General features: G+C 42.8%; 2 protein-coding genes across 9 annotated transcripts in view; one reads left to right on the top strand and one right to left on the bottom strand.

Annotated features, from left to right (window-relative positions):
• LOC310995256 (putative E3 ubiquitin-protein ligase HERC1) overlaps positions 1 to 22457 on the bottom strand; it is a 39242-nt gene extending 16785 nt beyond the window's left edge. For 2 of the 8 annotated variants that reach the window (XM_083984256.1, XM_083984258.1), the window contains exons 1-42: positions 22318 to 22457; positions 18195 to 19200; positions 16887 to 16982; positions 16599 to 16781; positions 15923 to 16135; positions 15555 to 15653; positions 15351 to 15447; positions 15094 to 15237; positions 14764 to 14891; positions 14482 to 14626; positions 14165 to 14336; positions 13917 to 14051; positions 13603 to 13768; positions 13276 to 13401; positions 12666 to 12890; positions 12392 to 12544; positions 12107 to 12239; positions 11458 to 11661; positions 11079 to 11300; positions 10599 to 10772; positions 10239 to 10353; positions 9953 to 10070; positions 9179 to 9383; positions 8720 to 9020; positions 8573 to 8618; positions 8452 to 8494; positions 7717 to 7970; positions 7232 to 7429; positions 6948 to 7068; positions 6593 to 6833; positions 6304 to 6470; positions 6016 to 6168; positions 5800 to 5897; positions 5533 to 5628; positions 4582 to 4749; positions 4233 to 4472; positions 4058 to 4141; positions 3579 to 3804; positions 2762 to 3056; positions 1622 to 2409; positions 994 to 1207; positions 156 to 325 (exon numbers count right to left, since the gene is read on the bottom strand). In XM_083984256.1, coding sequence (XP_083840382.1) covers positions 156 to 325; positions 994 to 1207; positions 1622 to 2409; positions 2762 to 3056; positions 3579 to 3804; positions 4058 to 4141; positions 4233 to 4472; positions 4582 to 4749; positions 5533 to 5628; positions 5800 to 5897; positions 6016 to 6168; positions 6304 to 6470; positions 6593 to 6833; positions 6948 to 7068; positions 7232 to 7429; positions 7717 to 7970; positions 8452 to 8494; positions 8573 to 8618; positions 8720 to 9020; positions 9179 to 9383; positions 9953 to 10070; positions 10239 to 10353; positions 10599 to 10772; positions 11079 to 11300; positions 11458 to 11661; positions 12107 to 12239; positions 12392 to 12544; positions 12666 to 12890; positions 13276 to 13401; positions 13603 to 13768; positions 13917 to 14051; positions 14165 to 14336; positions 14482 to 14626; positions 14764 to 14891; positions 15094 to 15237; positions 15351 to 15447; positions 15555 to 15653; positions 15923 to 16135; positions 16599 to 16781; positions 16887 to 16982; positions 18195 to 19169 — 8131 coding nt within the window. In that variant the 5' untranslated portion in view covers positions 19170 to 19200; positions 22318 to 22457. Of the gene's footprint in view, positions 1 to 155; positions 326 to 805; positions 853 to 993; positions 1208 to 1621; positions 2410 to 2761; positions 3057 to 3578; positions 3805 to 4057; positions 4142 to 4232; positions 4473 to 4581; positions 4750 to 5532; positions 5629 to 5799; positions 5898 to 6015; positions 6169 to 6303; positions 6471 to 6592; positions 6834 to 6947; positions 7069 to 7231; positions 7430 to 7716; positions 7971 to 8451; positions 8495 to 8572; positions 8619 to 8719; positions 9021 to 9178; positions 9384 to 9952; positions 10071 to 10238; positions 10354 to 10598; positions 10773 to 11078; positions 11301 to 11457; positions 11662 to 12106; positions 12240 to 12391; positions 12545 to 12665; positions 12891 to 13275; positions 13402 to 13602; positions 13769 to 13916; positions 14052 to 14164; positions 14337 to 14481; positions 14627 to 14763; positions 14892 to 15093; positions 15238 to 15350; positions 15448 to 15554; positions 15654 to 15922; positions 16136 to 16598; positions 16782 to 16886; positions 16983 to 18194; positions 19201 to 22271 lie in introns of all 8 variants that reach the window. The other 6 variants (XM_083984261.1, XM_083984262.1, XM_083984263.1 and 3 more) reach the window with 6 other exon arrangements.
• Positions 22458 to 23773: 1316 nt separating this feature from the next.
• esm1 (endothelial cell-specific molecule 1) lies at positions 23774 to 25648 on the top strand. Its single transcript, XM_083983317.1, has 3 exons — positions 23774 to 24348; positions 24753 to 24896; positions 25066 to 25648. The coding sequence occupies exons 1-3, from the start codon at positions 23814 to 23816 to the stop codon at positions 25158 to 25160; spliced, it is 774 nt and encodes a 257-aa protein (XP_083839443.1). The 5' UTR covers positions 23774 to 23813; the 3' UTR covers positions 25161 to 25648.
• Positions 25649 to 27728: the final 2080 nt, after the last annotated feature.

Genomic DNA, 27728 nt, shown 5'->3' with positions numbered 1-27728 from the left:
CAATTCTGCAGGAACGAGCAAAGCTATTCTCTATAAAACATTGTGTTGTTTATCAGTAATTTTAAATTAGGAGATACATTTAAATTACACAACTTTTTCCTCTCTGTGCATTGACAGCTTTTCCCCCCATAAAACGTCTCTGCATTTGTTCTTACCCAGGCTGCTTCTGGCCTGCGTGCTGCAGGGACCTGGTTCCATGAAGCTAGTCTGCTGCTCTGTGAAGGCATCACAAGAAGCAGAGCTGGCCAGGCTGAAGCAAGGGTGCAGAACGGAGGGAGCACTAACCAGGCCGGTAAGCGTAGGGAACCGAGTTAGCACCATGTGCCTAGAAAGAGTGAAGATAGTGTATACAGTAACAACACAGAGCAAGTGGTGCTACACTACCAGTCGTCAGTCCCAAACAAACTTTTGAAATCTCACCTACCAAAAAAGCATGAGTTGAGCTTTATTTAACCGGAATTAAGATGCCTAAGAAGTCACAGCAAATTACGTCAACATGTTGCTCAACCCTGGTAACTCAGAAAAGGTGGCACAATATGTGCTTTGTGCTGTGAGAGACTTTTGGCGAAGAGATTGGTACTACTCTTGTCAAATTCTCCTGCCCAGAGGATTAAGATTTTATTTTCTGTTTTATTAGGTAATCCTGAAGCTGTTTGTTTGTTCGCTTCTTAAAAGCAGGAATAACACCGACACTCTGATCAGCTGGCTGGGTTAAGAGAAAGACAAGCAGGCAGAGCTGCAGCCTAGACTAAAGACAGTGCAAGCAGAATCCTCACTCTTTTTTTTCATATAGATCCTAACTCACCCATCCCCTGGACTTCAGAAAAGCTGCTGCTGCCAAAAGATACAGGTCTGTAGCAATCAGTAACAGGAGAATCCACCATAACTCCAGTTTCTGAGAATGTGCTGTACTCAGCTTTTAGCACGACTTACTCAACCAAGAGATAAATCGTATGAATATTTTCTGATATAGTAAACCCATTTTATACTCACTGGAGGAGGCTTATTGGGAGGAAAGGGTTGAAATTATCGAGGCCATCCGCCTGCAGGTGTGTTGGCAGAGATGATGCCAAGTCAGTATTAGAGGACGAGGCAGAGGCTCTGTTTGACTGGCCGAAGATGGCAGTGCCTTCTGACCCTGCACTGTACAAGGACACAGAGCTGGAGGACTTGGATATGGGCTGAGAGGACAAGTGGTGGCCTGATTCTGCAAGGGAAATGTAGCAATGAGGACTAAAGAAAATCCATAAGATATTTTCTATGATATACTGTATATTTGTTTGTTATTTAAGTCATTCAGCTGCAGCTACTGTATGGATTATTGAAAAGCCAGAGCTGCAATGATTAGTTGATTAAAAAAAATAATAATAATAATGATAATAATGCTATTTTAATGGCTGATGACTCCTGCCTCAAGGCCCAATATCAAACAAGTCATAGTCATAGTAATACTAAATATTCATGGGATGTGGCTCTGCAAGATATTCTTGTCAATATCTCATTAATTTCAAGTCTAAAGATTTAACATTATAATGTAAAAGTCATGTTTTTTGTGTCTAAAGTCTGACATAAGTCGTCATTTCTGCAAAACAGCAACAATCTAATTCTTAAATGTAGATACCTTTGCGTTCTTTGTCCTCCTGCAGCTTGTGAAGGGCTCCTTTGTAGATCATGACCTGAGCCCTCTCCAGGTCGGTAAGAGACACGGTCTGTTTGATGGGACAGGGCCTGACCGCCCACTTCACCATGCTCTGCACCACATACTGCAGCACTGATCTCAGCTCAGCGCTCTCATCCCATTGTTTGCTGCTGGTCTTAGCCTGGTCGGAGTTTAGGCTGGAGAGGGGACTCACTGGAGAGTTGGGAGGGTCATGTTTAGACACTAGGAGCAAATCTGACAGCTTCTCACAGCTGAAAATGACAGTGAGGGATTTCAAAGCTCCAACGAGAAGATATGAGACTCTAACTGCTCTCAGTTCAAGTGCAAAGGCATCTGCTTTGGAGGTTTGGGGTGTTTGGTGAGGTAGGGGTAGACAGGTCACCTCATGATGGTCCGTGATCTTCGTGGCGTCTTTGGTTGAGGACGGTGATATGAAGGGGTCCGTCTCGACCTTCTGATCCTTGAACTTCTTCCTCTCTTCTTCCGTCAGCCATCTGACTTCATCAGACGCGTCTTCATCCAAACAGCTCTGTGTCTCACCCTCCTTCATGTTTTCCTCTGAGTGTTTCCTTTTGGGGTTTGGATAAGTCCCCAGCCACCCCTGCTCCTCCAGCAGCCCCATCAAATAAATCAGATCTAACAACACCTTCGGTTTGAGGCCTCCGAGTCGGGTGACATCGCAGCAGGATAAGTCACAGGGCTCCAGTGAGATGATCGGCGTGTCGCTGGGTGACCAAGAATTCATGGAGCTTAGTTATTTGGAAGGATGAGAAGAACCCACAGATAGAGCATGGATTGACACCAGGACGGATTCAACAGGGGTTAATGGATTTAAGAATGAAGAAGAGGAAGCAAGAAGAAAGTAAGATCAGAGGGGTAAATGATGAAAATAAAGTAAAAATAAAGTAACTTACAGAGAAGGAAAAATAAACACTAACAGAAAAGAATATACAGAGTAGTAAAGATGCTGAACGGACCAAGACAAGGAAAATATAGTAACTGTTTAATGGAAGTTAATGAATGTTGTAATTTAAGAAACACATACAGTACGGAGACATTTAATCATAAATAAGTGATCATATGAATATATATTTGTAATACCTGACAGAGAGGTCTGGCTCCTCCCACTGAAGCTTAGTCAGGGAGCTCCCTTCTTTCAGGACGCCAAGCAGAATAGCCCTGCGTCCGCTGGGCTTGTGCCGGCAGAGACCTCCAGCCCGCAGACCACTGTCCACTCCTCCGATCAGGGCCAGCACCGGCCACACTTGGTTGCAAAGAGCTGCCAGCTTGGCCTCCGACAGGGACCGACGATGTGCTGGCAATTCCCCTGCGTCGTCACCAGCCTGGTCTTTTGGCCTTTCATCCTGTTCTTTCTCGGAGTGTGTGGGAATGGAGCCTGAAGGAAACAAAGAGTAATACTGATTCAGACATGTCACATAAAAGTACATTTCAGCTCATTAGTTTCCTTTAATAATGGAATTCAAATACAGGAGACTGTTTAACAGTCAGGGGCAGACGCTCAAGCCACAGATGTAGCAAATCAAATACAGTCTCCAGCTGGATTCCTCCATCTGCTCTTCACACCAGCTGTTCACTCCTGGGTGCACAATAGGTGGACTGTGACTGACAGGGAATTGTTTAAAGTCTCTATTGCCAATTCTTTTTTTTTTCTTCACATATATAACTGAAAAATAATCTCAAAATCTTGAATATTATTTAAGTTTAACAGGTCTGCCCATCTGTGACCATGGAATCAACCACAAACACAATCACATGGGTTCAGAAAACATTCGAAAAAACATTCAGGCAAAACTATGAAGGCTTCATTCACTACTGCTGTTCAATCTCCCTTGAAAGTAAGTTAGAAAGATATTACATTTCCTGCACTGGTTAGGTTTTCGAAACTTGTGTGGCTAACCTTGATTGAAGTTTCCTAAGTCGTCCTCTTTCAGCAAAGGACCAATGAGCTCCAGCTGCATATGGATGTGCTGGTTGATGTGCGAGGCCCACTGGTCACACTGATGGAGCCTGCGGAGGAGGTGCACTGTCGACTCCAGCAGCACCGTCATCCGAGGGCTGCAGAGAGGTTCGCCAGGGAGCAGATTACTGGGCATGCCTCTCATCTGGAGGTCTCGCAGTGCCACCTGTGACAAAAACAGAGGTATGGTTTTGTTTAACTAAAAAAAAATTACTGAAACTTCAAACTAAACTGCCAGAAACCCTGGGATAGCCAAGCTAACCAGTTTCTGTTCAGTTCACAAATAAGTAAATGAAAGGGTGCAATTCAGGTGATTGGGAGGAGTTCGTGCAACCAGCTGTTCTTGCAATTCACATGTATCTGTATTCCCATTGTGGCCAAAAAAACATTATCAATAAGAGTTATTAACTATCAATTACCTTCTCTCCAGGATTGCTGCTGTAGAACAACACACAAGGGTACAGCTCTGAGGCAACCACACCTTCAAATGCCAACTTTGGCTCCTAGAAGAAACATACAAACACACATTCAGAAAATCACAACAGTCAAGTAAAGCAAAATACCTGAATGTTAAGTTTGAATATCTGGTCAGACCTTGTCATTCTTGGCAAATGATATGGTGTGAGCCTCCATGTCCAGGATACAGGTGATGGTGTCGCCCTGGGTAAAAGAGGGAAGCGTGCGGACTAACTCCCCTCCGTGGTACAGGTTGCCACTATAAGCACGATACAGCCACATGTCAGTGGTGGTGTGGTGGTTGTGATCTCTGACTGGCCAACGTGAGACGCCAATGCATGTGCCTTCATTGCCTCGGTTTTCTTTGGTAATGTAGAACTGAGAAGTGAAGTTTGGGTAGGTCAATGTCAAGTTATTTTAGATTTTAGTGATAACATCCAGACAATACACGTAACACATAACACAGAAAGCAGAGGCAAATCCTTACCTTCCATATGAAACAGCCAGAGGTAATGGAAGTGGTTGCCAGGCCGTAACCTTTCCCTCCTGAACCATGGGAGAGGATGTTCCCACTCTCCAAAGAACAGCAGATTATCTTGTGCGGGTCAAAGGAAAAATCTCCAATGGGAATACATTCATCGTAGTTGCCAGAATTCTGCAAAACACATGGTGAATAACACATTAACACTGTATACAGTACCAGCATGTCCAACAGCTGAATAAATAGATTTGTTGCAATGTGCAATAGCAGAAACTAAATGTAAAGATACTGTATAAACAATATGATATGTAACACTTGACATAAATGATTTATTCAACCCAATAATACATATAATTAAATTAAAATCACAAAAAAAGGTTAAATCTGTTCACAATTCTATCTAACCAACTGCATGGAAGAGTTCAATTGTAAATAAATGATCAGTGATAAGCAAATCATATTTTCAAATTCTAATTATCTGTTAACTCAATAGTTATATTTCATATTCATGTAATCCATGTAATATTCTTTGTAATTTGACAGTTATTAAAGTTGTTTTTATTTTCCTGTCCTCGCCCATTTCTCCACCACAGAGTACAGGTCCATCTGCTCTACCAAGAAGCCCTGCTGTTTTCTGTGTCATTGCTGCCAGCAGTGAATTTCCCTCCTTCCTGAACACAGCCATTTTCTGTCAGATTACCGCTTCACTTCATTCACTATTTTCAGGCAGTAATAAACACAAAACACCTTCCTTTATGATATCGCTATTACGGTAATAGGCTTTTTATGAGTGGCCATTTAGATAGTGCTGTGAACAGACTGTGATGTGGTCCAGAGAACTGAACATGAGTAATTTAGAGAATGCATGGCTAGAAAGAAGAAAGTACACTGGTGGCAGAGCAATATGACATCAGCCTTAAAAGTACACAGCATTATTGTGTGATAGTACTTTATTACCCCTGTGTCTTTCTCAGCTGGCTCCTCGTGACTCCTCTCAGCTAGTGGTTCCTCCCACATATAAATAGACAAGAGCTGAAAAAGTTGTTGAACAATCTACAAGGAGACAACAAGGAGAAAAATATCTCAATGTACAATGTCCAATGCACAATCAAAGATGTCAATTATTTCCGTGACAATTGCATGAATGTCTCCATCAGTTACTTAAATTTCCCTTGATTTCTTGCCATGAAATGGGTTTTTTTTTCACTGCATGTTGTATCGTACCTGTTGAGTTTGCGCTGGCTCAGAACAAGCAGGTAACAGTCTCTCTAAAACATGAAAGGCCAAGAGTTTCGTGCGAAGGTTCTGGAAGCAAGGAGATCCTGAAAAGAGGATGGTGAAAGTGGCAGTGAACAGGAAATCAATGTGAACTGTTCTGAACTGTAAAAAAAATATATATCAATGCTGTTTAAAAATGATTATTGTCTCTAAGTCTCTTACCTGAAAGGCACTTGTGTGAAATAATGGCCATGAGTGGATCAATCCATTTGACAAAAGTGGAAAGTTTTTTCATCACTCTTAGTGACAGCACTCGCCTCAGAAACACCAAGAAATCTGCAAGCTGAGATTCCACCACTTTGCTGCTTTCTGCTCCTGAAAAAAACAAAGACCGCAGAAAGACAGCGCTCAGAAACACAAAGGCTATTTCACACACAGATTTGTCCTTTGAAAGAATAAACTGACAGTTAAAACAATTATGGATTTTCAACACAGCTTAATTTGCCACACCAACTAGATTTGCGCTCTTGTTGTTGGAGTCCAGATCTGTCCTCTCGGCTGTGCCTCTCTCTGCTGTCTGCTGTTGGTGGAAAGTCTGCAGGACATTTTGGAGCTGCACGCACATCACGTCCATTAATGCATGGGACACATCGATAGGTAACGAATCCTCACAGGAGCTGTTAACAGAGGACACTTTCTTATAAAACTGCCAACGCTGAAGACTTTACAGTCAGTTAAATAGTAGAACAGGTCATGCACACTTCTTCTGCACAGCTGCTTACAGTCCCCACATTCTCACCTTGCAGCTACGGTCAGTATCTGCAGCAGGCGAGTACAAGCTAGTCTGACAGCCCCGCTCAGGAGCATAGACCCAGATGAAGTGGCTGCAAACAAGCTCTGGTTCATCAGAGCGCAGCTGTTGTTTGTCAGCATGGAAAGGATTTCCAGGATGCCACATTTGATGACCAGCACCAGGTCCACTGGTTGGTAGCAGAAATTCAGTGCAAACATTGTGGCAAGGAGAAGGTGCTGGCAGGAGCCTGAGGAAGATTGAACCATATCTCAATTATGGGCAAATACAAAACCGCCACAGCAGATAGCCGGGGGGGAGTTGTCCAATGTTAAATGAGTGCAAAAGTACATAGTGACCGAACCTGTACGTTCTCTTTCCAACAGAACCCTCTGTCTGAGGACACGCACCACCTGCTGGTAGAAAGTGTGGGCTGCAGACTGAAGCTCTCTCTGTGTATCCATACAAGCTGCATGTGTACCAGACTGGATTGAAAAGAGAGGAATTGGAAGGTAATTAATATAATATCAGTATTTCCCCTCTCTACATCTGGTTGGCTGGATTAAATATTCATTCTCTATTTCTTTTCATTGTTACTAATCATATACATCTGCACAAACAATGTGATAGCATGATTACTAGATGTACCATGTAATGCTGTGTCTCATAATTAGCTCCAGAGTTAGAGCCAATTATTTGTGTTCCCAAACCAAAGCATCCAGAGAGGAACTGGAGCTGCACCGACTGCAGCAACGCAGGAAACTGAGGGGCGACTGTGAAGCTGCTGCTCTTCTCCTCCATCTTGGACAGGAAGGATGACATCTGACACAAGGCCTCCAGACGCATCTGACACCATGACAGAGTGAAGAGTCAGTAAGTACAGGGAATTTTGACATGAAATCAAAGAACAAATCCTTTCCAGAGCTGCGTTTTTCAAACTTTGATGCAGGTTTTAAATCATTTGCACGCTTGGGTGCATTGGGGTTGATTACATCTCATTTAATTAACGTACAAACATAATGAAATCAATGAGTAAAACAAATAGCTGGAGGTGAGACGGAGGCTGAATTTCTCTGGAGTATTCTTTTTTCTTTCTGTTTTGCTTTTAATATAAAAAAGAAAAATCTAATTACCTCAGCCCTCTGTTGCTGCTGCAGTATAGCAAAGGTAATGGCCTTTGGATCTGCGTGACTACACGCCTGTCCACCCGGCAGTGTAGACGTGGAAGATGATAGGTGGATCAGGCTTCCACATACAAAGTGGAACACCTGGTTAAGAATTGGCAATGTGTTGTTGCCATACTGGGACATGGTGGTGGTCGGGCTGATACACTGGCGCAGGCGATCCCAAGCGTCTTTCATGACGCCCAGAGAACACAGAGGTAAGGCTGGAAAAACAAAAGGCAAATATTGTCACACTCTTTTCTGAAATATATTATATTTCAACACCTTTCACAGTGTTAATTATCCAGGCTGAATTTTTGTATGAATCAATACTTGGTGTGATTTCTCTCACTGTTTCACTGAAGTTCTGTTTGAAGCAGAACATTTCTTAGTATGTCTGTCACACACGCACATGCAGCGTATATGCACAAGAGGATGAAACAGCTAAACACAGAAATTCTGCTTTAAAGGAATAGATAAGGGGGGATGTATTTATTTGCCCTCTTGAGGATTAAGATTGATTGACAAGAAGACTGATACCATCCTCATATCTGTTTGCTAAACATAAGGCTGCAGCCAGCAGCAGGTCAGTTTAGATTAGATTAGCTGGATTGGCTCTGGCCTGAAGGCCAACAGATGAGGCACCTCTTTAGCAGTTTTTCACCTCCACTTCTCCTGCAGATGGCTACATGGTTTTACACTTACCCATTTTATTTTTGGAGGATGCCAAGCTTTTGGACTGGTCAGACTAAATGAGACAAATACAGTATATTAGCACAGGTAAGGCGGTGGGGGGCCACATTTGGCTACACCACGCAAGACTAACCTGTTTTCGACCATCAGCATTTGTGGTGAAGGATTCTGTTGATTTTCTGAAAGTAGGTGGAGACTAAGTTCAGGGAAAGTTCATGGAAACCACAGCTGCTCTAAAACAAACCAAATGTACAAACACACTGCCTGACACAAACCCTACCTTGCTCCAGTGTTCGTACTCTGACTACTCTCCCTTTCGCTGGGTTCCACCCAGGCCGGCCTGACTCCCAGCAGGAGGAAGAGACAGCGGGACACCACCAGATGGCAGGCAGCAGGGAAAGACAAGCTTTCCTCAGACTCCCTCTGCTTCTCCCACTGCTGCTTAGGATCTGGCTCCCTGTCTGGGCTGACGGGGCTTTCCATGCTGCTGGGGAGGGTGGAAGTGCCAAAGGACTCGTACACCGTCACGTTCTGCTGTACCTGCATGGCCTCCCGCGTGGCCATGAATGATTCTAGTACCTCTGCGCAGACCAGACAGGGAAAGACACTTGAGAACCAGATGCATTGTAATTACGACTTCTATGTAACATGTAGTCCTGTTTGAATCTGCCTTCACACTTTAAGATACTTTTTTAACATCACTTGTGTGAGTGCAGAAACAGAGATATACATTTCTAACCTGACATGTACATACGGCTAGTGCCAAATGCATCCTCCTCTGCAACCTCCTCCTGGTTGTGGTTGGCTGTGGGTGGTGGGGTCACCTGCACCTCCCGGCTACATTGACCTGCTGGCTGCTGCTGCTCTGTAGCCTTTCCTACTTGCTCCACTGAGGTCCCGGGCTCTTGCCTGTCTGTATCAGGACTTTGGGGAGATTGAGCAGTCTGCAATTAAAGAAAGCAAAAACATAGGCTCTAAATATGTTAAATACACATGTTTTTCTGTCTCAATCAGATCGATGCCTGAGTCCCTCTTAAAGCAGAAGTAAGCGGAATGTTTGTGTTAATATAAGTCTTAAATAGTTATATCTTCCGACGGCTATCACTTATATAGAGTGTTTGGTCTGAAACACGGGTCTGTCAGTCACTCTGCTCTGCTGTAAGCCGAGGACCTCTCTGTGTGTGCAGCCCGGTGCAGCCAAGGGATGCACGTGAATGTGGTGACGTAGGGACGAGGGCAGGGACTGCTAACTCCATCGGCTGACAAGAAGTCAGCCAAAACGACCGGATCGCTTACTTCTGCTTTAATGTAGTGGAGGAATGAATGATGACAGAAAAGATGCCCCTGGAATACAGTATACGTAAGTGTAATTGTAAATATGCAATAGTTGTTATAGTTAAAGGGCTAATCATAATTTCCTGTAATAATCAATATTCAGGACAAATATTAAACTACACGTGGTTTAGACATCACTCAGATTTGCTCTATAAATGTTTAATTATAATAATGGTACCTGTTTAGCAGCAGCTTGCACCTGTGATGTCCTTGTAGAGTTTTTATGTGCCAGCAGAGTGGTTCTGATTTTATAAACAGTTTCATAAACATCTAATAGCTTCTCACAGGGCTCATACCTGTTGAGAAATAAGAGTGGATAAATAGCAAAGTTCCTCACTGCAACACACTGCACATGTTACACAACAACAATTCACTACATCCTTTAAAAATGACAAAGCAGATAAACTTCAATATGTAAGCACTGAGTAGGCATCTCAGCAAATATTATGGTTTATGTCACTAACCTGTCCTGCCAATGGGCCTCATTCTGCAGACCTGTGTGTTTCAGAAGAGCAGCCAGACTGCAGCGACACACTGTCTGCAGCAAACAGTCGCCTGAGGATCCTCCGCTCTCCCATTCTGCCGTCACAGCAAAGAAAACGGCTCAATTACAACAAAGTCACGGACGGGAAAATATAAAACCTGAGGATCTTATTTTATTTAATCTGTGGTATATATTGTAGCAAGCAAGATTTTCAAAATCAGCAGGAATCCAGCAATTATCATCTGGGTATTTATTTTCCAGTTTAAAGTAATTCAAGAAAGAAGTTTCATTCAAAAACTGGCATGTATTCATACCACAACAGTAAAGTAAGTGAAAATACCTTTGCTGTGAGCGTACTCCTCCATCTTCTGCCACATTCCACCTGCAGATCCTCTGGAGGATCCCAGTGCCAGCTCCAGCAAAGTCCTGGTTTCCTCATTCAGACTGAGCTCTGCAAGCCTGGCATCACTGCTGCCCAGGAGCACCACCTCAGTCAGCCACGCCATGCTGCTATCTACAGGCCAAAGCATCGCATGGGACACATGGTGAGTGAAAACTACACATCACATTTAGAAAATCTTTTTTTTTTCCCTTAGTAGCTAAATAAAATGATATCTTTAAGTTTTACAATGGATGCTCATGTTTCTTACGTATCTCTACTGTCATGAAACATTCCTCCCCACTCATTAATATTCTCCGACATGAACAAACAGAACTTAGACACAGTGTTGAAACGTTAATCTTAAGACTGTTTTCAGACGGCTTGCCAAAACACTAAGACACGTGAATGCGTTGAAAGCAAGCAGTTTGTTTTCTTTACCCAGCTCTTCAAAGTCCATCTCAAGGCCGTTCCTGAGGAGGACATTTGATAGCCAGAACTCTGCTGTTTTCTCCTGGTGTGAGGGTGGCGGGCCTTGCAGCATACCACCAAGGCAGCGGCCGACTGCCAACGCCACAGACCGTTCCAAGTCCAACAGCCAAGCCCACTTGCACTCCTCCTCCTGTGGCTGCTGCCCAAGGCATGTGTTTTCTTCACTTTTATCTGTAGAGAAAACACTTTGTCATTGTCGGCATCCTTTCTAAAAAAAAAAAATCTAAATTGCCATACTATGTCTGTGACAACACTGTGTCCAAAGATAATAATAACACGCATTAAAGATAAATCTGTGGGTCAAGCAGCCAGGTCACAGTCCACTGACCTGAACAGGTTTTTTGAGCCTCCAACCCCAGTTCTTGTTCCTCCATGAGGGCTGTCTCTGGCAGCAACCTATTGAAATCATTGAGGTGCTCCAACAAGGCCAGTAAATGGCTCAGGAGAGGTTGGACGGTGCCCAGGGGGAGCAGCAGTAAGGAATACATTACCTGGCACAGCAGGCTGCCAGCCACAGAGTTGTACAACACCACTGGGACAAGGGTTGAGATGAGAGAGGGGGATTAGACTTGCCGATGAAACTACAGCCAGAAAACTATTATAGAAGCAAAGCAGAGGATTAAATTATAGATCCTAAAATCAGTTTATTGAATGTGTTTATGTGCTTGTCATCAGAGCTCAGTGTCAAATGGTTTAACATCTTTTGCCTTGACAGTGCCACATGTTGCTTTGGGTAGACAATACTAGAGCACATACACATATCTGCTGCATAAATGTTTGAACATAACCTTTTATTGGTCATTAAATAATAATAAGGGGAATAAATAATTTCCCGTATGTTTTCTGATTGTGAATTAAAGAGCCATTGAGATCTATGCAATCATCTCTCATAACAGGAACAATAAAAGGTAAGACATCAGATTATCTAGGCTACAGTGACACACACTTGTTAAGATTATCCATTATCATTATCTTACTATTCAGCTTCTTGATGATTTGTTTATCCTGGGAACTCTCCTTCAGCAGTTTGGTGGATCTCCCGAGTGTCTCAGTAGCACAGGGGAGTAGCAGGTAAAGATGCTCCCGGAGCAGCGTAACACTGCTGTCATCCTGCAAAACAAAGGAGTATGGACAGTTATAACACAGCAGAGCTCTGGGTAATATATTATGATTAAATATGAAAAATACATGGACTGATTTCCTGTTAGTTATTTCTGTCGCAGTAATGCAACTGTATATTTTGTTTATTTTACATAGCGTACTTCGGGGCTGGAATGGATGAAGCAATGGGCGAGCAGGTGTTTGTGAAGTCCGGACAGCAGCTGGTGGAAGTGACAGGGAGGATCACTCTGTCCCTGGCTATCACCCGAAAGCTGTTTGTCACTGTTTTTCTCCAGTTCCCCGAAAGCCCGCTCCTGTATGAACACACAAAAAGCATTACACTTGCCCAAAATTCCTATTGTGAATATCAATTGCATTGCAAGACATTAAAGACACAGAGCTATATATAAACACATGAGGTCCTCAGTTTCATACCGTGTAAAAGCCTATGCTGAGGAGCAGAGTTCTGAGGAGCACTTCTGCTAAGTGTAGAGGGTCATAGGCTTCAACAGAGCTGGATGAAGAGGGTGGTCGGGCTGACATAGCGGGTGTCAGAGGGGGTCCCAGGGCTGTCACCTCCCCAAAGTTGCTGTAGCCTAGCAGAGAAGCTACATGGCTCTGGTCCTGAAGGCTACTGAGCACCATGTCTAACTGAAGACGCTTTGGAAGATGGAGATGAAAGAAGAAAAGAGAAGTGATGGGTGATGTTCCCAAAACATTTCTGCGGGGAAGAAATACTGTCATTACAGCAACACATTTTCACAACATTCAAGCAGTCTTCGCATATTGCCTAGCAACACTCCAAGTTGGTGCCTTGATTTTGACAAACACTTTGTTTGCTGGCTCCATCCATTTCCTTGCCAACTCACTCAGTTAAACGAAGGAAGCCAAGCAGCCGCAGCAGAATATGTATCCCTGAATTATGTCCTTGCATTTACACAAAAATCTTCAATATGGACCAGATTTTTTTGAATAAATGTATAATAATGCTACCGTATAATTAATTTACTTCTTTTTTTTAATGGCAGTAAGGAACCCCACATACCTGCCCTTTGGAGAGGACGTTCAAGCTCTGAGGGCCCTGAGGAAGGAGGGAGAGGAGCAGTTCTGTTCTTTCCCTCAGTGGAGGCAGCAGCAGAGATGCACCGATGGACAGCGTGTTCAAGACTGCCTGAGGGTGGACAGGACCATCAGCACAATATGAAAATACACATGGTGATCAAGGGGAAGTGTTAACTGCAAAATTAGCACAAATAGGCTCCAAAAACTGAGATCTCACTGTGATTTAGACACTAGATAGTTGTTACACTGGCAGCAATCCCATAAGTATATTTAATTAAATTATTAAGAAATGGTTAGTCTTCTGGTTTACCTGTTGTATGGACTCTGGCATGTTGGTGTCTATGAGTCTGAAGAGCAGGTTTCTAAGGGGTCTGCTCTGAGCCCCCAACACCATGGCACCAGTGCCCCCAGCATGGGCCAGAGACAAGTGGATGGACAGCAGCTTCATGCACAGCAAAAGAAACTGATGGTGGTCCCTGAGGCAGAGACACAGAGAGCATTAGGAGTGTGAGTGAACAAGTGTCTTCATTGTTGCTGGTGGAGTGCTTTTTTGCGCATGTGATTCTACACTGAATACAGAGAATAGTGTCTGAACTGATTGTAAATTGTAAGATAATTTCATACCTTTTAGATAAGAACGGAGGAGGGGGCGTGTCATTGCCGATGCCATCACAGTAACTTTCTAAAAAGTTGCGTAGGTAAGTAAACGTACTCTCCTCCAGGTCGACACAGAAGGGCCTGTGCCACGCCACCAGTTGCCTGGAAAAAGACCAAGTCACTTTAAAAAATGGCTCTGATTTATTTGATGAGAACACATACTGTATGTTTATGCTGTAAAAAAAAAAATACAGTATATCAGATTGAGGCTTTACCGGTCAGTGGGGACTGCGGTCCAAGCCAGACTGTGAGAAGTGCCAGCAGTGATTTGCTGGATTGACACTCCCTCTAAACCGAGCACTTTCTTAGGTCTGGTAATGGGTGTTGAAGTGTGGCCTTGCCCACACTGACCCATGGTGTTGTTCCCCCAGGCATACACTTCATTCTCTGATGAAACAAGAGCAGCACACCTTACAGTCAGAGCACAATTTTAACATCCTGTTTACAAACATAAAAAATATTCTGAAAAGCAACATTGTTTTTAATAATCATATGAGCAACTGTCTAATAACTGTTGAACTGTTCATCTTACCATGGGACAGAGCCAGACAGTGGCTGTCTCCACATGAGATATCAATGATCTTGGTGATTCCCAGCTCTTCTATAAACCTGGGCCTCAGAGATGTCGTCTCAGAGGAGCCACACCCTAAACACGAGCCACAGCCCCACGCAAACACCTAAAGAAACAACATTGCATTATTGCCATCTAGTCCATGTATTTGGGATGTAATTAAATGTGAATACATTTATTCACTTGGCACTTTTCAGATCTGACATTGAAAAATCTCTCCTGACCTGAAATGCCACATCTCACCTGTCCTGCAGAGGTAAGGGCTAGAGATGACTGGCTGCCAGCACACACTTTCCTGATGATGAAACCATGCAGGGCCTCTATGACCTTGGGGCGATACACACGATTGGTGTCTCCGTGACCTAGTTTACCTGCAAGGATGAGTCATATATGAGCAGCAGTATCACGTCCCACTCACTCAAGATATTTTCTGTTCCACAGATGATACTGTGGTGCTTCTGTGTGTTTTTCATTAAGCGCACAAAAAATACATTTGATCTTCTGCTCAGACTTATTACATTTTGCGCAACAAGGCCTTTGACTTTCAAGCTGCCATGTCATATGTCAACATACCATTGTCCCCTCCTCCAAAGGACCACACAGTGTGTCCATCCTGCGCTACAGCAATGGTATGGGAGCTGCCACAGGCCACCTGACCCACACCACTAATGTCCTTCACCAGAGTGGGCACATTCCTACTCTGACTGTCGCTGTGACCTGGTCAGAGGGGAGAAACATACAGTAGCATATTGCTAACATACCAGAGGACTGATTTCACTTTCAGAAAATGTTGAGCCAGATAAGCAACTTGAGAAATAAGGTGTGCATACCCAGTCTGCCAAAGTCCCCTTCTCCCCACGTGTACAGCTCTCCATCATTAGTCACAGCAGCACTGTGTCTGTAGCCAGCAGACACGCAAATAACAACCTGACAGAAAACAAAGTGTGAAATGACTTCATGCCTTTACAAGAACTTCATTTAAACAAATGTACAAGGCCACTCCCTACAGACTGATGTGCTTCCTGCTTGCTTACTTTTCCTAATAGCGGCCCTTGGATGATTTTGGGGTATTTCTGTGTAGCACTGTTGCCATGGCCCAGCTTCCCATACTCTCCATCACCCCAGCTGAACACCTGGAAGAAACATTTTAAAAATCTTACAATTATATGTGAAGGAATCTGTTAAATTTTGCAAATAGGCACAGAGCAAGTGGAGATGTAATTCTTACGTATACTACATGTTACTGCATGTGTTCTATTTATTGAATGCATTCAGAAAAAAAACATTACTCATTTGTGTTATGCAACTGAGTTATGTGCTGAAACAACAGTCTACAAAGCTTTGAAATATGAATGAGCAATCAGAGGTCATTTCAGTAGCAGCCATCTTTGTAACTTCTTACCTCTCCCTCCACAGTGATGGCCAGAGTGTGACCGTCAGAGCCCTTGGAGGATGACACTTTCTTCATGTTCCTATGTGGCTCCAGCACAAGTTTCTTGGGCATGGATTGGTTGTTGGAGTCCCCGAGACCAAGACGGCCATAGCTGCCTTTCCCACATGCCTTCACTGACCCATCTGCAGATACTGAGAATGTGCAGTACTGACCCGCCTCAATCTACGAGAAGAACCAAGTGGAAAAAGGTAAAAGATTACATGTAATGCAACAGAATTATATAATCTTAATTTTTTTGGCACACTTTATATTTTTCCTACCCACAAATGCACACAGAAATCAATGCTATATACTGCAGTGATTCACATATGATTTATTGTCAAACTTGCACTGGTTATAAAATTATTATGCTTTTTTGATGCTGGCTGAATGGGAATGATACAAACCGGCAAATTGTGTATGTTTGTTTTAGCTGAAAGAACAAAACAGTCAGTCTAAAAAAAATAATAATCAAGAAATATCATAAGTAATATTCAGAACAGTTCTTTTAATATATAGAAAACCCTAAGCTGTAATAACTTCATATGACCAATGATAATAAACAAAGTCTGAAAAATAATTACATTTGTTAAATGGGAATCACGTGAGACCTGTGCTCAGTCCTAAGCTTATGTTGTAGTCATACCATTTGAGCATCACTGAAGCCCTGTGTCAGTTTTGGCAGCAGGATTTTCTCCAGCGTTCCCTCTGCCAGCTGATGGCTGCTGTTGCTGCCCCACACATACACCATGACTGTGTCACTCTCTGTACCAGGAGAAGCTGCATCAGTGCTGCAGGAGCACAGGCAGTAGGACGCTAGGTTACAAATCTGCCGAAGGGGAGGAAAGCGAGGTTCTTAAAATCAGTGACTGTGGAGTATAACAGGATTTAATAGTTTCTGTATGTTACAGCATATGACTGAATTCACTGTTACCTCCTCAAAAAGGCAGAGAGCTGCCTGGGAGAGCCGACAAAGTCCATCTGCATCCTTCTTCAGCACCTGAGTATTAACAGAGTCTCCACGGAAACCCTAGAAAAAAAAAACATGATTAGCATTCAACATAATATTCATAATGTGAAGCTGCTTTGAATCTTTTGCAAATCAGTTTTCACTTTATGTGCTATAGGGGCTCATTATTTTGAACCATATATCAAAACAAGAAAATGCACTTCCCAAAAATAGAGACATGTCACAGCATGATCAGATAGGGAGAGAAGTCAAGAATGAGAAAGTGGCAAAGACACAGCTGTCAGTGGAGATACGAGTGAGCAGAGAGAGAGCAGCAGGCTGCTTCCTCCTATTTTCTCTCACTAGAAGAAACCCAAAACCTAATTGTGTTGAAAGGTGTGTGATCCCTCAGATCTTTATTGTAGCTTATATATGGGATGTAACTGTGCATGCAAACTCTTAAATCTATAATCTGAAGATCTGTTATCGTGAACAGTGCCATGCGGTTGTTGGCAGGACCCGGCCCTGGCTGTCATTTGCACGGCAGAAATATTGCAAAGCTGATTAGCCTGCTAAAGGATGACTCCGTGTGCATATCTAGAGAGGACAGGAAGACTGACTCAATCCTAATCCTTATCTGCAGACTAATACATCACTATGAGCTTCAAATGAGACTGTTCAAATAAAAAGGACAGTCTACAGCAGGGATGAGGGATGAGGCAGTGCAGAGGAGCCATTTGCCTTCTTAAAAAGCAAAGGGCCTTATTTATTGGCATCTACATAAAGGTTTATGTTGGTTACCAATTAGAATATGGACTAACCATTAATCTGGAAATATTAAAATTCTATAAAATAATCGGTCGAAATTCCTCTATCCTGGTGTCAAGGCAAAGGGATTTAAAATTAGCTATGACTAGTCTATGAGTCTACTAAGTCTATGACACAAACACCAGTGGTGTTGATAGCAGTTATGGCTGCATGTGTAATAAAAGGGAAGAAAACATATAGATGATACGCAAAGAAAACCATCTTTTGTTGCTTTTCACACTGAGCTCAGGCAGTACACCATTTCCATTAAATTTTCTTAAAACCAAAAAGCAATTAAAACTGTTTATGAACAATTAAATATACCGCTGTAAGCTCTTTTCCCCCCTGGCATAGAATATATGTGAAATGCATACATATTATAGATCATATATATGTATATATTGATTTGAAAGCTTCTCATGTATGTGAAACAAAGTTCTAATAACAACAACCCCCAAAAAACATATAGATGAACATGTGACATACCGAGTATTGCCTCATTTGGAAAAGGGTTTGATGGATGACCTCGAAGCCCACACCAGCTGACTGCTGTGAGCTCAGCGTGGAGGAGGAGGAGGAAGACAGCGTAGAGGTGCAGGACATGGAAGCAGCCAGAGCCACCTCCACCCACTCCAGCAGGAACTTCAGAGAGCCTCTCTGCATGGCCAGGCCAAGCAGCAGCTCCAGCGCCAGCCTGCGACCGGTGGGGTCCGCCCCGCCGGTCCCACTGCTCACCGACGTCTTCTTGAGGAAGTCGGCCACCTGTGCCAGGCAGTCCAGCCCCACCGACGGGATCTTGTTCTCGTTGGCCAGAGACAGCGGCGGTAGTGAGGTCAGCACCGAGGACGCCGTGGCGAGCACGTCGTTGCAGAGCGCCGACTCGGGGTGAACAGAGGCGGCGTACCTCCAGTTCTGCTGCAGCAACGAGAAGAGCAGACTCAAACCTGTCCTCACTCCCATCTCTATCAGAACATCTGTACCCGATTTGACTTTGGACGGCCCCCCCGGTAGGCAAGGCTCTGAGGCCAGCTCAAGTTGCCCACATTCGGCCCCGCTGTCCGTGGATTGGGAGGGCAGCTGCACGCGGAATTTGTCATGATATTTGCTGTGGAGTGCGTAGTAGATCCTCTGAAGAACTACCAGCCTCTGGTGGAGGCCCAAGGTGTAGGAGGTTTGCGTCAGCATGCGGTGAGCCAGCCATCGCTGACTGTGGAGCAGGGAGGACAGGTACTCTTCCTTCTCCTCGGAGGCACTGGAATCACACTCGAAGTCTGGCAGACGTGGGCCGACGAGTTCTTGAACAGGCTGGGCCAGAGTCACCACCTCCTTGTTGTGAAGGAGCTTACTGTAGAGCGCAGCAGCTCCGTGCCTCCTGGCTGTCTGTATGCTGTCTTCTGCTGCCCAGGAGCTGTTGAAGTGCTCCTGCCACTTTAGCAACACATGGGTCTGACAAGGCACCATGTCTGAGCATTATCTATGATCTGATGTGCACCTGCAAAAAAAAAAAAAGGAAGGGAAATTTGATTAGATGAGGCCTGTGAATTGGCAGATTTAGCCTATATAATTCACACGTGCCACTCCCTCACACTTGATTGATGTAATGAAAAGGCACTTTTATCTTCATCATCAATCCACTGGCAGGATCTGCAACTGAAAGCCAATGTTTCTAATGCGTTATCCTGCCAAGTAAATTCACTGTAAAGGTGTCAGGTTTCTCCTCTAAGTGTTGGCCCTATTCCAGCATACAGTACAACCAGGCTATTGCCACAGACCCAGCGGGTATCACTGAAATAGTTCATCTCACCCTATGATTACATCTAGCACAACCTCACTAATGAGGTCACTTTTGTCTCACAAGCAGTTGTGCTGCACAATGTTTAAGACATGTATTCTGTCTGTCTTCATTTAAGATACTAGCTTCATAATATGGCCTGTCAGAGCACACTGGGTGATTATAGTCTGATCCACCCCCTGTCAATTCATTCATATTTTCCATCTCAGTCAGAACTGTCTCAAAGTTGATCACCTCATGCTCTGACATACAATCCTACAGAAAGATCTCTTGGCCTCCACCTAACCCCCAGTCTGCCTGTCTGCATAGTTTGTCAGCTTTCCAGACAAATAAAACGCAAGCGTGCTGTTGCTGTCGAGAGGAAATTTTAGATCTCCAAAGGAACAGCTTTTCTCAGAATTGAGAAAGACAGATTTGAATGTTCCCCGTTTGCATTGTAATCAGTAATGTGTAACTTTGCGAACAGGTTTGAACTGCCTGAAATCCTTAGACGCAGGTAAAAATGTGCCCATCCCCATGACAGTTACAATATTTAGGTTAACATTCATAGCTTCATGGGAATATCACTCGCATGACATTCTCATGACACGTGTTAATACATTCATCCTACCAAATAGGCTATATTTAAAAGCCTTGGCTAGTGCGAGAAAGATTTATTTCGAATGTATTTCAGGCTTGATGGAAATCTACCTTCAATACAAATGCATTAGTCTTATGAGTTTTCATTCCTGTCAAGCAGCACACAAGCTTGAGGGTGAAGTAACCACTCAAATCAGCTTTTGATGTGTGGGATAGAAATCTCCATATTGTTGGTTCATCATGGCTGGCTCTCCTGTTATTATTAATAAACGTTTCACAAAAACATGAACCGGCATGAGTGAGGCAATGCTAGTTACAGCCTGCTGAACATGTGCGCATGCCACTTTGACTGTAGTCCACAGTCACATAGCCTCATCTCTCTTGCCCTGCCTGAGGCCTGTGGGGCTATATGGTTTCCACTCTGGCCAAAAATAACAGCAAGCATTGATATAGTAATGGGCTCCTCGGTTAGACAACCACCAGTATGCAACCACCAGTAATGTTAGGCATAACTATCACACCGATTACAAACTATCTCAAGTTGTAGGACGCACACATTCAGGATAGCTCTTTTCTCTTTAGCCCTGCTAGCTTCAGACGACATGTAGCCAACCATGTACGCTTCACAAATGCTGATCCATCCAAAACATGCACAAGCAAATAATATTTTATTAATAAGCTAACTCCAAACTGAGCTAAATATCTCACCGATTTTATATTGAGATACAAAAAAACAAAAGAAAGGCTCACCGGTGGGATATTATCTCACCAAAGCACAGTGTCAACATTATCAATGACTGCCACTATCAAGGCTAGTAAAAGTCAGTCATATTAAGAGGGGGGGACTATGAAACTGGGTTATATTTCATACAAAACAATAGCAGTGTCAACAGTCACATATGCTTTCTATTGGACCATGATATAAAAAGAAAAAAACACCCATCACAATTTCCCAGCATCCAAGGTGTTCAGCTAACCATCTAAACCAAAAGAAGAAAAAAACATTTTAAATAATATATAACACTCACCAAGAGTCAGGATGGACTAACAGCATTTTACAGATATGTTTGGTATTGATTGCATTTTTCTGCAGGCCTCAAACCACAAGAGAATAAGCTGCATCTCTGCACGAAACCCATCCTCCTTTACATTGAGACAAGCCAGTCATAATGGTTATTATTATGGCACCTGCTTAACACACACCCGCCTCCATTTAATGACTTTCTGGGGCCTGAGTGGGAGAAGACCCCAGATAAGAACAGCAGCTAAAGATTAAAGACATTTCCCCCTCCTCTGACTTGAACCTGACCTGACTCTGCTGCAGGAAGTTGCTGGTCCGAGGGCTTGTCTCTCCTGTAGCTGCTGCTGTTGCCAGGGCAACCCCAGACAATAAGACAATGGATGCAATGGATGAGTGTTAATCAACATAGCCTACTTGATTAAAAAAATATATATTAAAATAAGCAGTAGCCCAAGTAATATTAGAGGAGGTTAATTCAGCTGACAGTGAGGTGAATTAATGTCTGACAGCAACTTAATTAGTCTATGATAAGCTGCAGGAGGGAGAGGAGAGGACACACACCTAGAGACACACACAGCCACACACACACACCGTTATATTAAATATCAGGTAGCTACACGGACATGTTGACACAAGTTAAGCGATGAGTTGGGGACTCGTGCTCCAGGATAATTTCATTTATGCACAATTAACGACATTGTCCATCCATGCTAGTATGTAGCTCCTTACTTTGAAACGTCTGTCAACAATTTCTGCAGCCTTATCGTTTTACCTACTCGCTTTTCCTCCTCTCAGTTAGCTCGTCGTTACAGCTAAAGCTATTTTTTCCTCCCCACACAGATAAACAACAACATATTATGTCGGGTTTTTGTTGTTGTTGTTGTTTAACGCGGTCTATTAGTCTCCGCCGTCTACACCGGTAACATTATTCTGCATCTGCGGTGACAGCTGAGCTAACGCTGGCTGCTTGGCTGCAGTGCAGTTGCTAGTCTGCTGCTGCTGCTGCTGCTGCTCCATGGCTGTCAAAAACCTGACCAAGCCCCTCCGCTTGTCCGCTGACAGCTCTCGGGTAAAAACGCAAACAGTCCCGCGGCTCGTCCCCATGTTAAGCCCTGGGTGTTGTTGTTGTTGCAATTTTAAAAATAGACCGCACCGCAGACATGTAAGTTACCTTGACAGTAAAAAAAAAGCCTCCGCCGATAAATGGTTTGCGTTACCTGTCCCGTCCCAGTGAGGTCTCCCTTGGACGCGAATATCATATCAACCTTCTCTAGCTGCTTTCCCCAGTTCCCCTTCTTCCTCGTCGGCTCCAATCTCGGGCCACACTCCGCTGGAGGACTGCGGTACCGCCACCCTGCGTCACGGAGTCAGGACGCAGCACCACCACCATCATCATACCCCCCCCCCCCTCATCATCGTCATCCTCCTCATCATCATCATAACCACCACCCAACATCAGCAGCATCATCATAATCATCATAAACATAATCATAATCAGCATCACCATTATGTTTTGAATTGGCAATGTTTTTTTCTTTCTTCCCTTTTTCCATCCAGACTGGAGACCTGTGTTACAAGTTTCAAGAATTAGCCTATTGTGTAAATGTTTCTGGGGCTCAGGCCTCTCCACCCCCCCCCACCCCCCCCACCCCCCCTAAAATCCACCCTAAGATTTATGAATCTACCGGTATGTTAAAATAACAAAACCATCCTTCAGTCCACCTTCCTTTTTTATTATGCAAATATTTATTTATTATCACAGCAACAGCAGCAGCCTATAATAAACAGGATAGGACAAAAATAGGCTTCCTAAAGAAGTATGTCCATGCTGTAACACGTGAAGGTCAAGCATGTGAAAACAGACGCATAATGTCCTCACTGGCTCTGGAAGGAGCTTTGTCATGCCTGAGAAAATAACCTTGATGATGTTGCATCATGGGAAATGTAGGATCCATTGTTCTTGGACCTCGGCCCACAACAGGGATTCAGCCAAAAAACTTGACCATTTTCAATTTTGTGAGTCGTGAAAGTTTATGATGCTGCAGCACTGAATTGCTGCAGTAGTAGCCTGTAGCACACTTCACATTTGTGTGAATTCTGCTGTTTATGTCGTTATTATGCCATAATAAGGTCTAACATTCCTCTTTTATTGAACAATTAGATAATTTGCAACATTTATAAAGCTTAAAAACAAAATCAACTGCTTAAAGTCAGACTTGTTAGAAACTTGACACTCAAATTAAAAAAGTTGCTAAATTGCTGCTGTTTATGGTGTGAATTATTCACATTTTATTAGGCCTATTTGTATTTTTAGTCAGTTCTTCCTCTAAAAGACATAAAGATCAAATACAATAGGCTCTGTTAAATCCAGTTGTGTGTCTATTTGTGATCTATTTCTCTTTCTTTCTTTCTTTTTATTTACACAATTTTGATAAAATTGACCTGTTAATTGTCAGTAGCCTATGTTTTCCTGTCATAGGATGTTGTGACTGAAAACATCTTGTTGCATTGAACTGACTGCTTCAAAGCCGGGTCAGCCGGGCCAGTCTGGGGGTTTAGGGGTTCCGTCACTCACACAAAAACAAACCAAAGATAACTTATGACATCAGGTCACACGGATTTCAATTCCTGGATGGCGGTGCAGAGTTAATCCCACTTCCAAGCCGGATTTCTAAAAAGGGGGCTGACTGGCAAAAGGGACGACAACACCGGAATGAGGAAATTGACGAGGGGCAAGCCATGTGCAAAACAAAGTTGTTCATCCCTGATAACCATGCAACCTGATGAACCAGAGGTCACTCCACTCAAGTCTTCCAGAGGCGACCCTCTTCTCCGGCTCTCCCCCGAACAAACCGCTCATCCTAAAGCCCACAGCAGCAGCAACAGTCTTCCTCGGGCTCTCTCTCTCTCTCTCTCTCCCTGTCTCTCTCTGCATCCAGTGATGTCTCTGCTCCTCATCACAGTGCTGTCCTCACTTCTGCTGCGGGATGCTGAGGCGTGGAGCGCCAGCGTCAAGTACGCGGTGAACTGCCCCGACAGATGCAACCCGGAGCGGTGTGGCGGCACGCAGCGGTGCACACGGACGGTCCTGGATGACTGCGGCTGTTGTCAGGTCTGCGCAGCCGGCAGAGGAGAGCACTGTTACCGCACGGTGTCGGGGATGCACGGGGTGAAGTGCGGACCGGGTTTATTCTGCGAGTTCTACAAAGACGAGGACGATTACGGTGACGAATACGGAATCTGCAAAGGTATAGCCTACATTCACATTTATTATTATTATTTATTTAAAAAAAAAATCTTGCTGCTGTTCCTGCATGATGCGTCCTCATCAGAGTGATGCTCTGCTGCACCAAATCTGTCCCTTTATCTCATTACCATCTTTTAGGCTCTATTTTTTTATTTATTTATCACCATAAACAGCACCATTGTCATATAACCATTGCTTATAGGTAGGTACATGTGCATCCTCTTCTCTAATGTGAATTGGTTATTTAACTTGATGATTTATCCCTAATTTATATTTGCCTTTGAGTTAAAGCACTGAAACATCTGGTGCTCACACATCAGTTTAACACTATATCTAAAAAGTATGATCCCTACAGATCCATTCAAATTATTCTTTGGTCCTAATTTTTTATTTTTTCCTTTCCAGACTGTCTGTTTGGATCCTATGGGGTTGAATGCCGCAACACATGCAACTGCAAAGGAGGCATTTGTGACAGAGAGACTGGAGCTTGTCTCACCCTCAAATTCTTTGCCAAAATTGCCAGCAAGCTCAAGACTGAGCCACAAGCAGGTGAAAATTATTGAAGATTTATAAAAGTGTAAAGATAATGTTTTTTTAAGCATTTGGATCATCTGTAAATTCCCAGTGAGCTCCAGTCAAACAGTCAAATGTCTCACAAAAAGGACTAAGTAACTGCATTAATTGAAAGATTACTGAATTGTGTCCCTTGTATTTCCAGGGGGAGATGGCGGCTCAGGAGAGGTCAGCACTGCTCAGAGCACAGACCAACGCACAGACAGATCCACTGCTCCGAAGCGGCTCAACCCTCGCTGACAAGTGCTGACAAGACTGAATCTATTCAGTGTAAATGTAGCATTAACTTATAAATGATCTGAAAGATATATTTTATTATGTTAAATGATGAGAATTTTTTACAGCAAGTTTTATTTGGTTTGTTCGGCCCTTGTTTGACAACATCATCTTTTTCTAATGAAATATGCAGACTATGTTATTATCGCTCTTTGTCTCACGTTTATTGCTATGTATCTGTTTGTGGAGTAAATTAACTAAATGATCTCCTGTCAGCTCCAGTGTCGACCTGAGTTAGTGTGCCTTCATGCAACAGTGTTTTAAGTAAGAGTAAGAGTTGATGTCACAAGGAAAGGCAGTTCATTAACTTTCAAACTGTATACAGCAATATTCAAGTTCTCCATAATGATATTTTTCTTTGTACTGTATATATGAAAACATGGGAAATATCATGTATATGACACCAGCCAATGTAGAGAATGGTCTTACAATTAAACCAAAGTTATCACTGACTGCTGTCATTTGACTCTTATTGCCTAGTTTTTTTTTGTTTGTTTTGCATTTTTCATAGAAAAACAGTGACAAAGAGACATTCTGTGGTTTTATGATACACCGATCAACAGAGAAATATATACTTTATCCACAAAATGAATTCAATATACAATAGTTATATGATTTAAACATGTCTAGATGAACAAATAGAAGTGCTGCAAAGTAAAGGAACATAACACACCAAGTGAGATGAACAAATAAAGATCAGTAAAATAAAAAGTAAATTAAATACAAAGTGTGGGGAAGACAAAAGCACTGGGAGAATCAACTCTCTCTGAACTCAAAGAAAGTGTATCTTTAGGTAAAGAGTCTCTCTGTACAGATCTTTTGTTTTGTTTTGTTTCATTCATCTGTTTAATGCTCAGATATCAGGGCTTTGTGTGCCTGTCTTTACTTCAGCCACTTTTACTCTGAAGGTCAACAGCATGAACGCTGCAGCCTCTGCAGCTGTCCATCGGATAGATTCTCTCTTTGCAGTAAAATGACATATCTCTGTCACAGTGGCACAGAAGTGATACAATCTGTAAGATTAAAACACCAGAATTGGATAACTGAATTCATATCATGAGTTAACATAGAAAGCAGAGGTTGGAGGTTTGCATCATATTGCAATGAAAGTTCTCACTAGGACATCTGTGGTACTGGTGCTTTTTCCTGGTCCACAATTAAAGTCAAATAAAACGGCGGCTGAAATGCAAAGTTTAGAACTTGTGTCCGCACTTTATATGCTTTATGCTCTCCAGAGGAATTTGACGCCTCTACATGTTGCACAACTATCAAAACAACTATGAAAGACTGTGGGAGATTAATTTCTGAATGGGAATTGAAGAAAAAAAGGAGACAAGTTGTTTATATTCACAAGAAGACATTCGTTTACTGTATCAGAGGTAGAAAAAAATGTTAAAACGTCTGGAGAGAAGAATGTCTTGAGCGAGAGGATTTCTTGTTTCCCATGTTCATATGTGACAGTATATCAAAAAACTGGGGCAAAAAGGAGTTATTATTAATGCTGAGAATGATCCAGGCATCCTTGACTTTTATGCTGTGGAACGCAGTGCTTTTCTCAGCTTCCACAAATGGCAAAATATTCTTTGTTCCCATGCAGAAAACATCTCATGGAAAAATACTTCCACCGCTATTAGTAGAAGAAGTGAAGGGCAAAGACGCAATTTGCAAGTTTCGTAAAAGACATTTTTTCTGGTTGGAGAGAATTTAGAGAAACTCCTCTAACTTTTGCTATTTGAAGAATTTTAGAAAAACTTTGTTCTGAGAACAACGCAGCATTGAAATAGATGACGATCTTGGGATGAGCCAAAATACAGAGTCATGTGTCAACATGGGGGGAAAAAAAGAAAAAAAAAAGTTGTGAATAGAAATGATTTAAATTTTGAGACAATGCTCAAGGTCTTTTCTTGAGAAGAATTTCCTCCCTGGAGAAAGAGAGAAAACCATGACAGTCTTTCAGCTCTTCTCACAATCCTGAGAATTTCAGCTGAACTGATTCATTTTCCTGAGAGAGCAGAAACAAGATATCCTCATTTTGTGAGTGAGCAGCATCCTAATATTCAGCGCCAATTTGCATACGAGTACGAATTTTAGTAAGTTTATAAATAAGTTTATAAAGTATAAATAAAGGAGCCCTGGGACTGTTTCTCTCTAAATCCAGAATATTTTGGTTTCATTTGAATCTGTGTAAATAAGTGTAAGTAGCTTGCAAATCCAATTGCATCAGATTAAACTAATTAATGATGCATTTAGCCATGAGTTGTTACTTTTTCAAATTAAATGTATTCCTGTTTGTGCTAGTTTGTGATAAGGTTAACCTCAATGAGTTGCTCAAATATTCATTATCTCTGTGATTCTGAATTTAAAGGCAAGAATGAAACCTAAAATCATTCATGATCAAACATGGTGAGTGACCCTTTATTAGAGGAAGACGCCTTTTCTCTTTGTTCCTCTATAAAAAAAAAAACACACATCCAGAGTTAAAGTATAAAAACATCCAATGGAAATTAAAAAATATACATATCAAACATCTTA

Source organism: Trachurus trachurus (assembly GCF_905171665.1).
Source record: "Trachurus trachurus genome assembly, chromosome: 12".
Lineage (NCBI taxonomy): Eukaryota > Metazoa > Chordata > Actinopteri > Carangiformes > Carangidae > Trachurus > Trachurus trachurus.
Note: the sequence above shows the minus strand (reverse complement) of the source record. Positions and strands in the feature narration are given on the sequence as shown.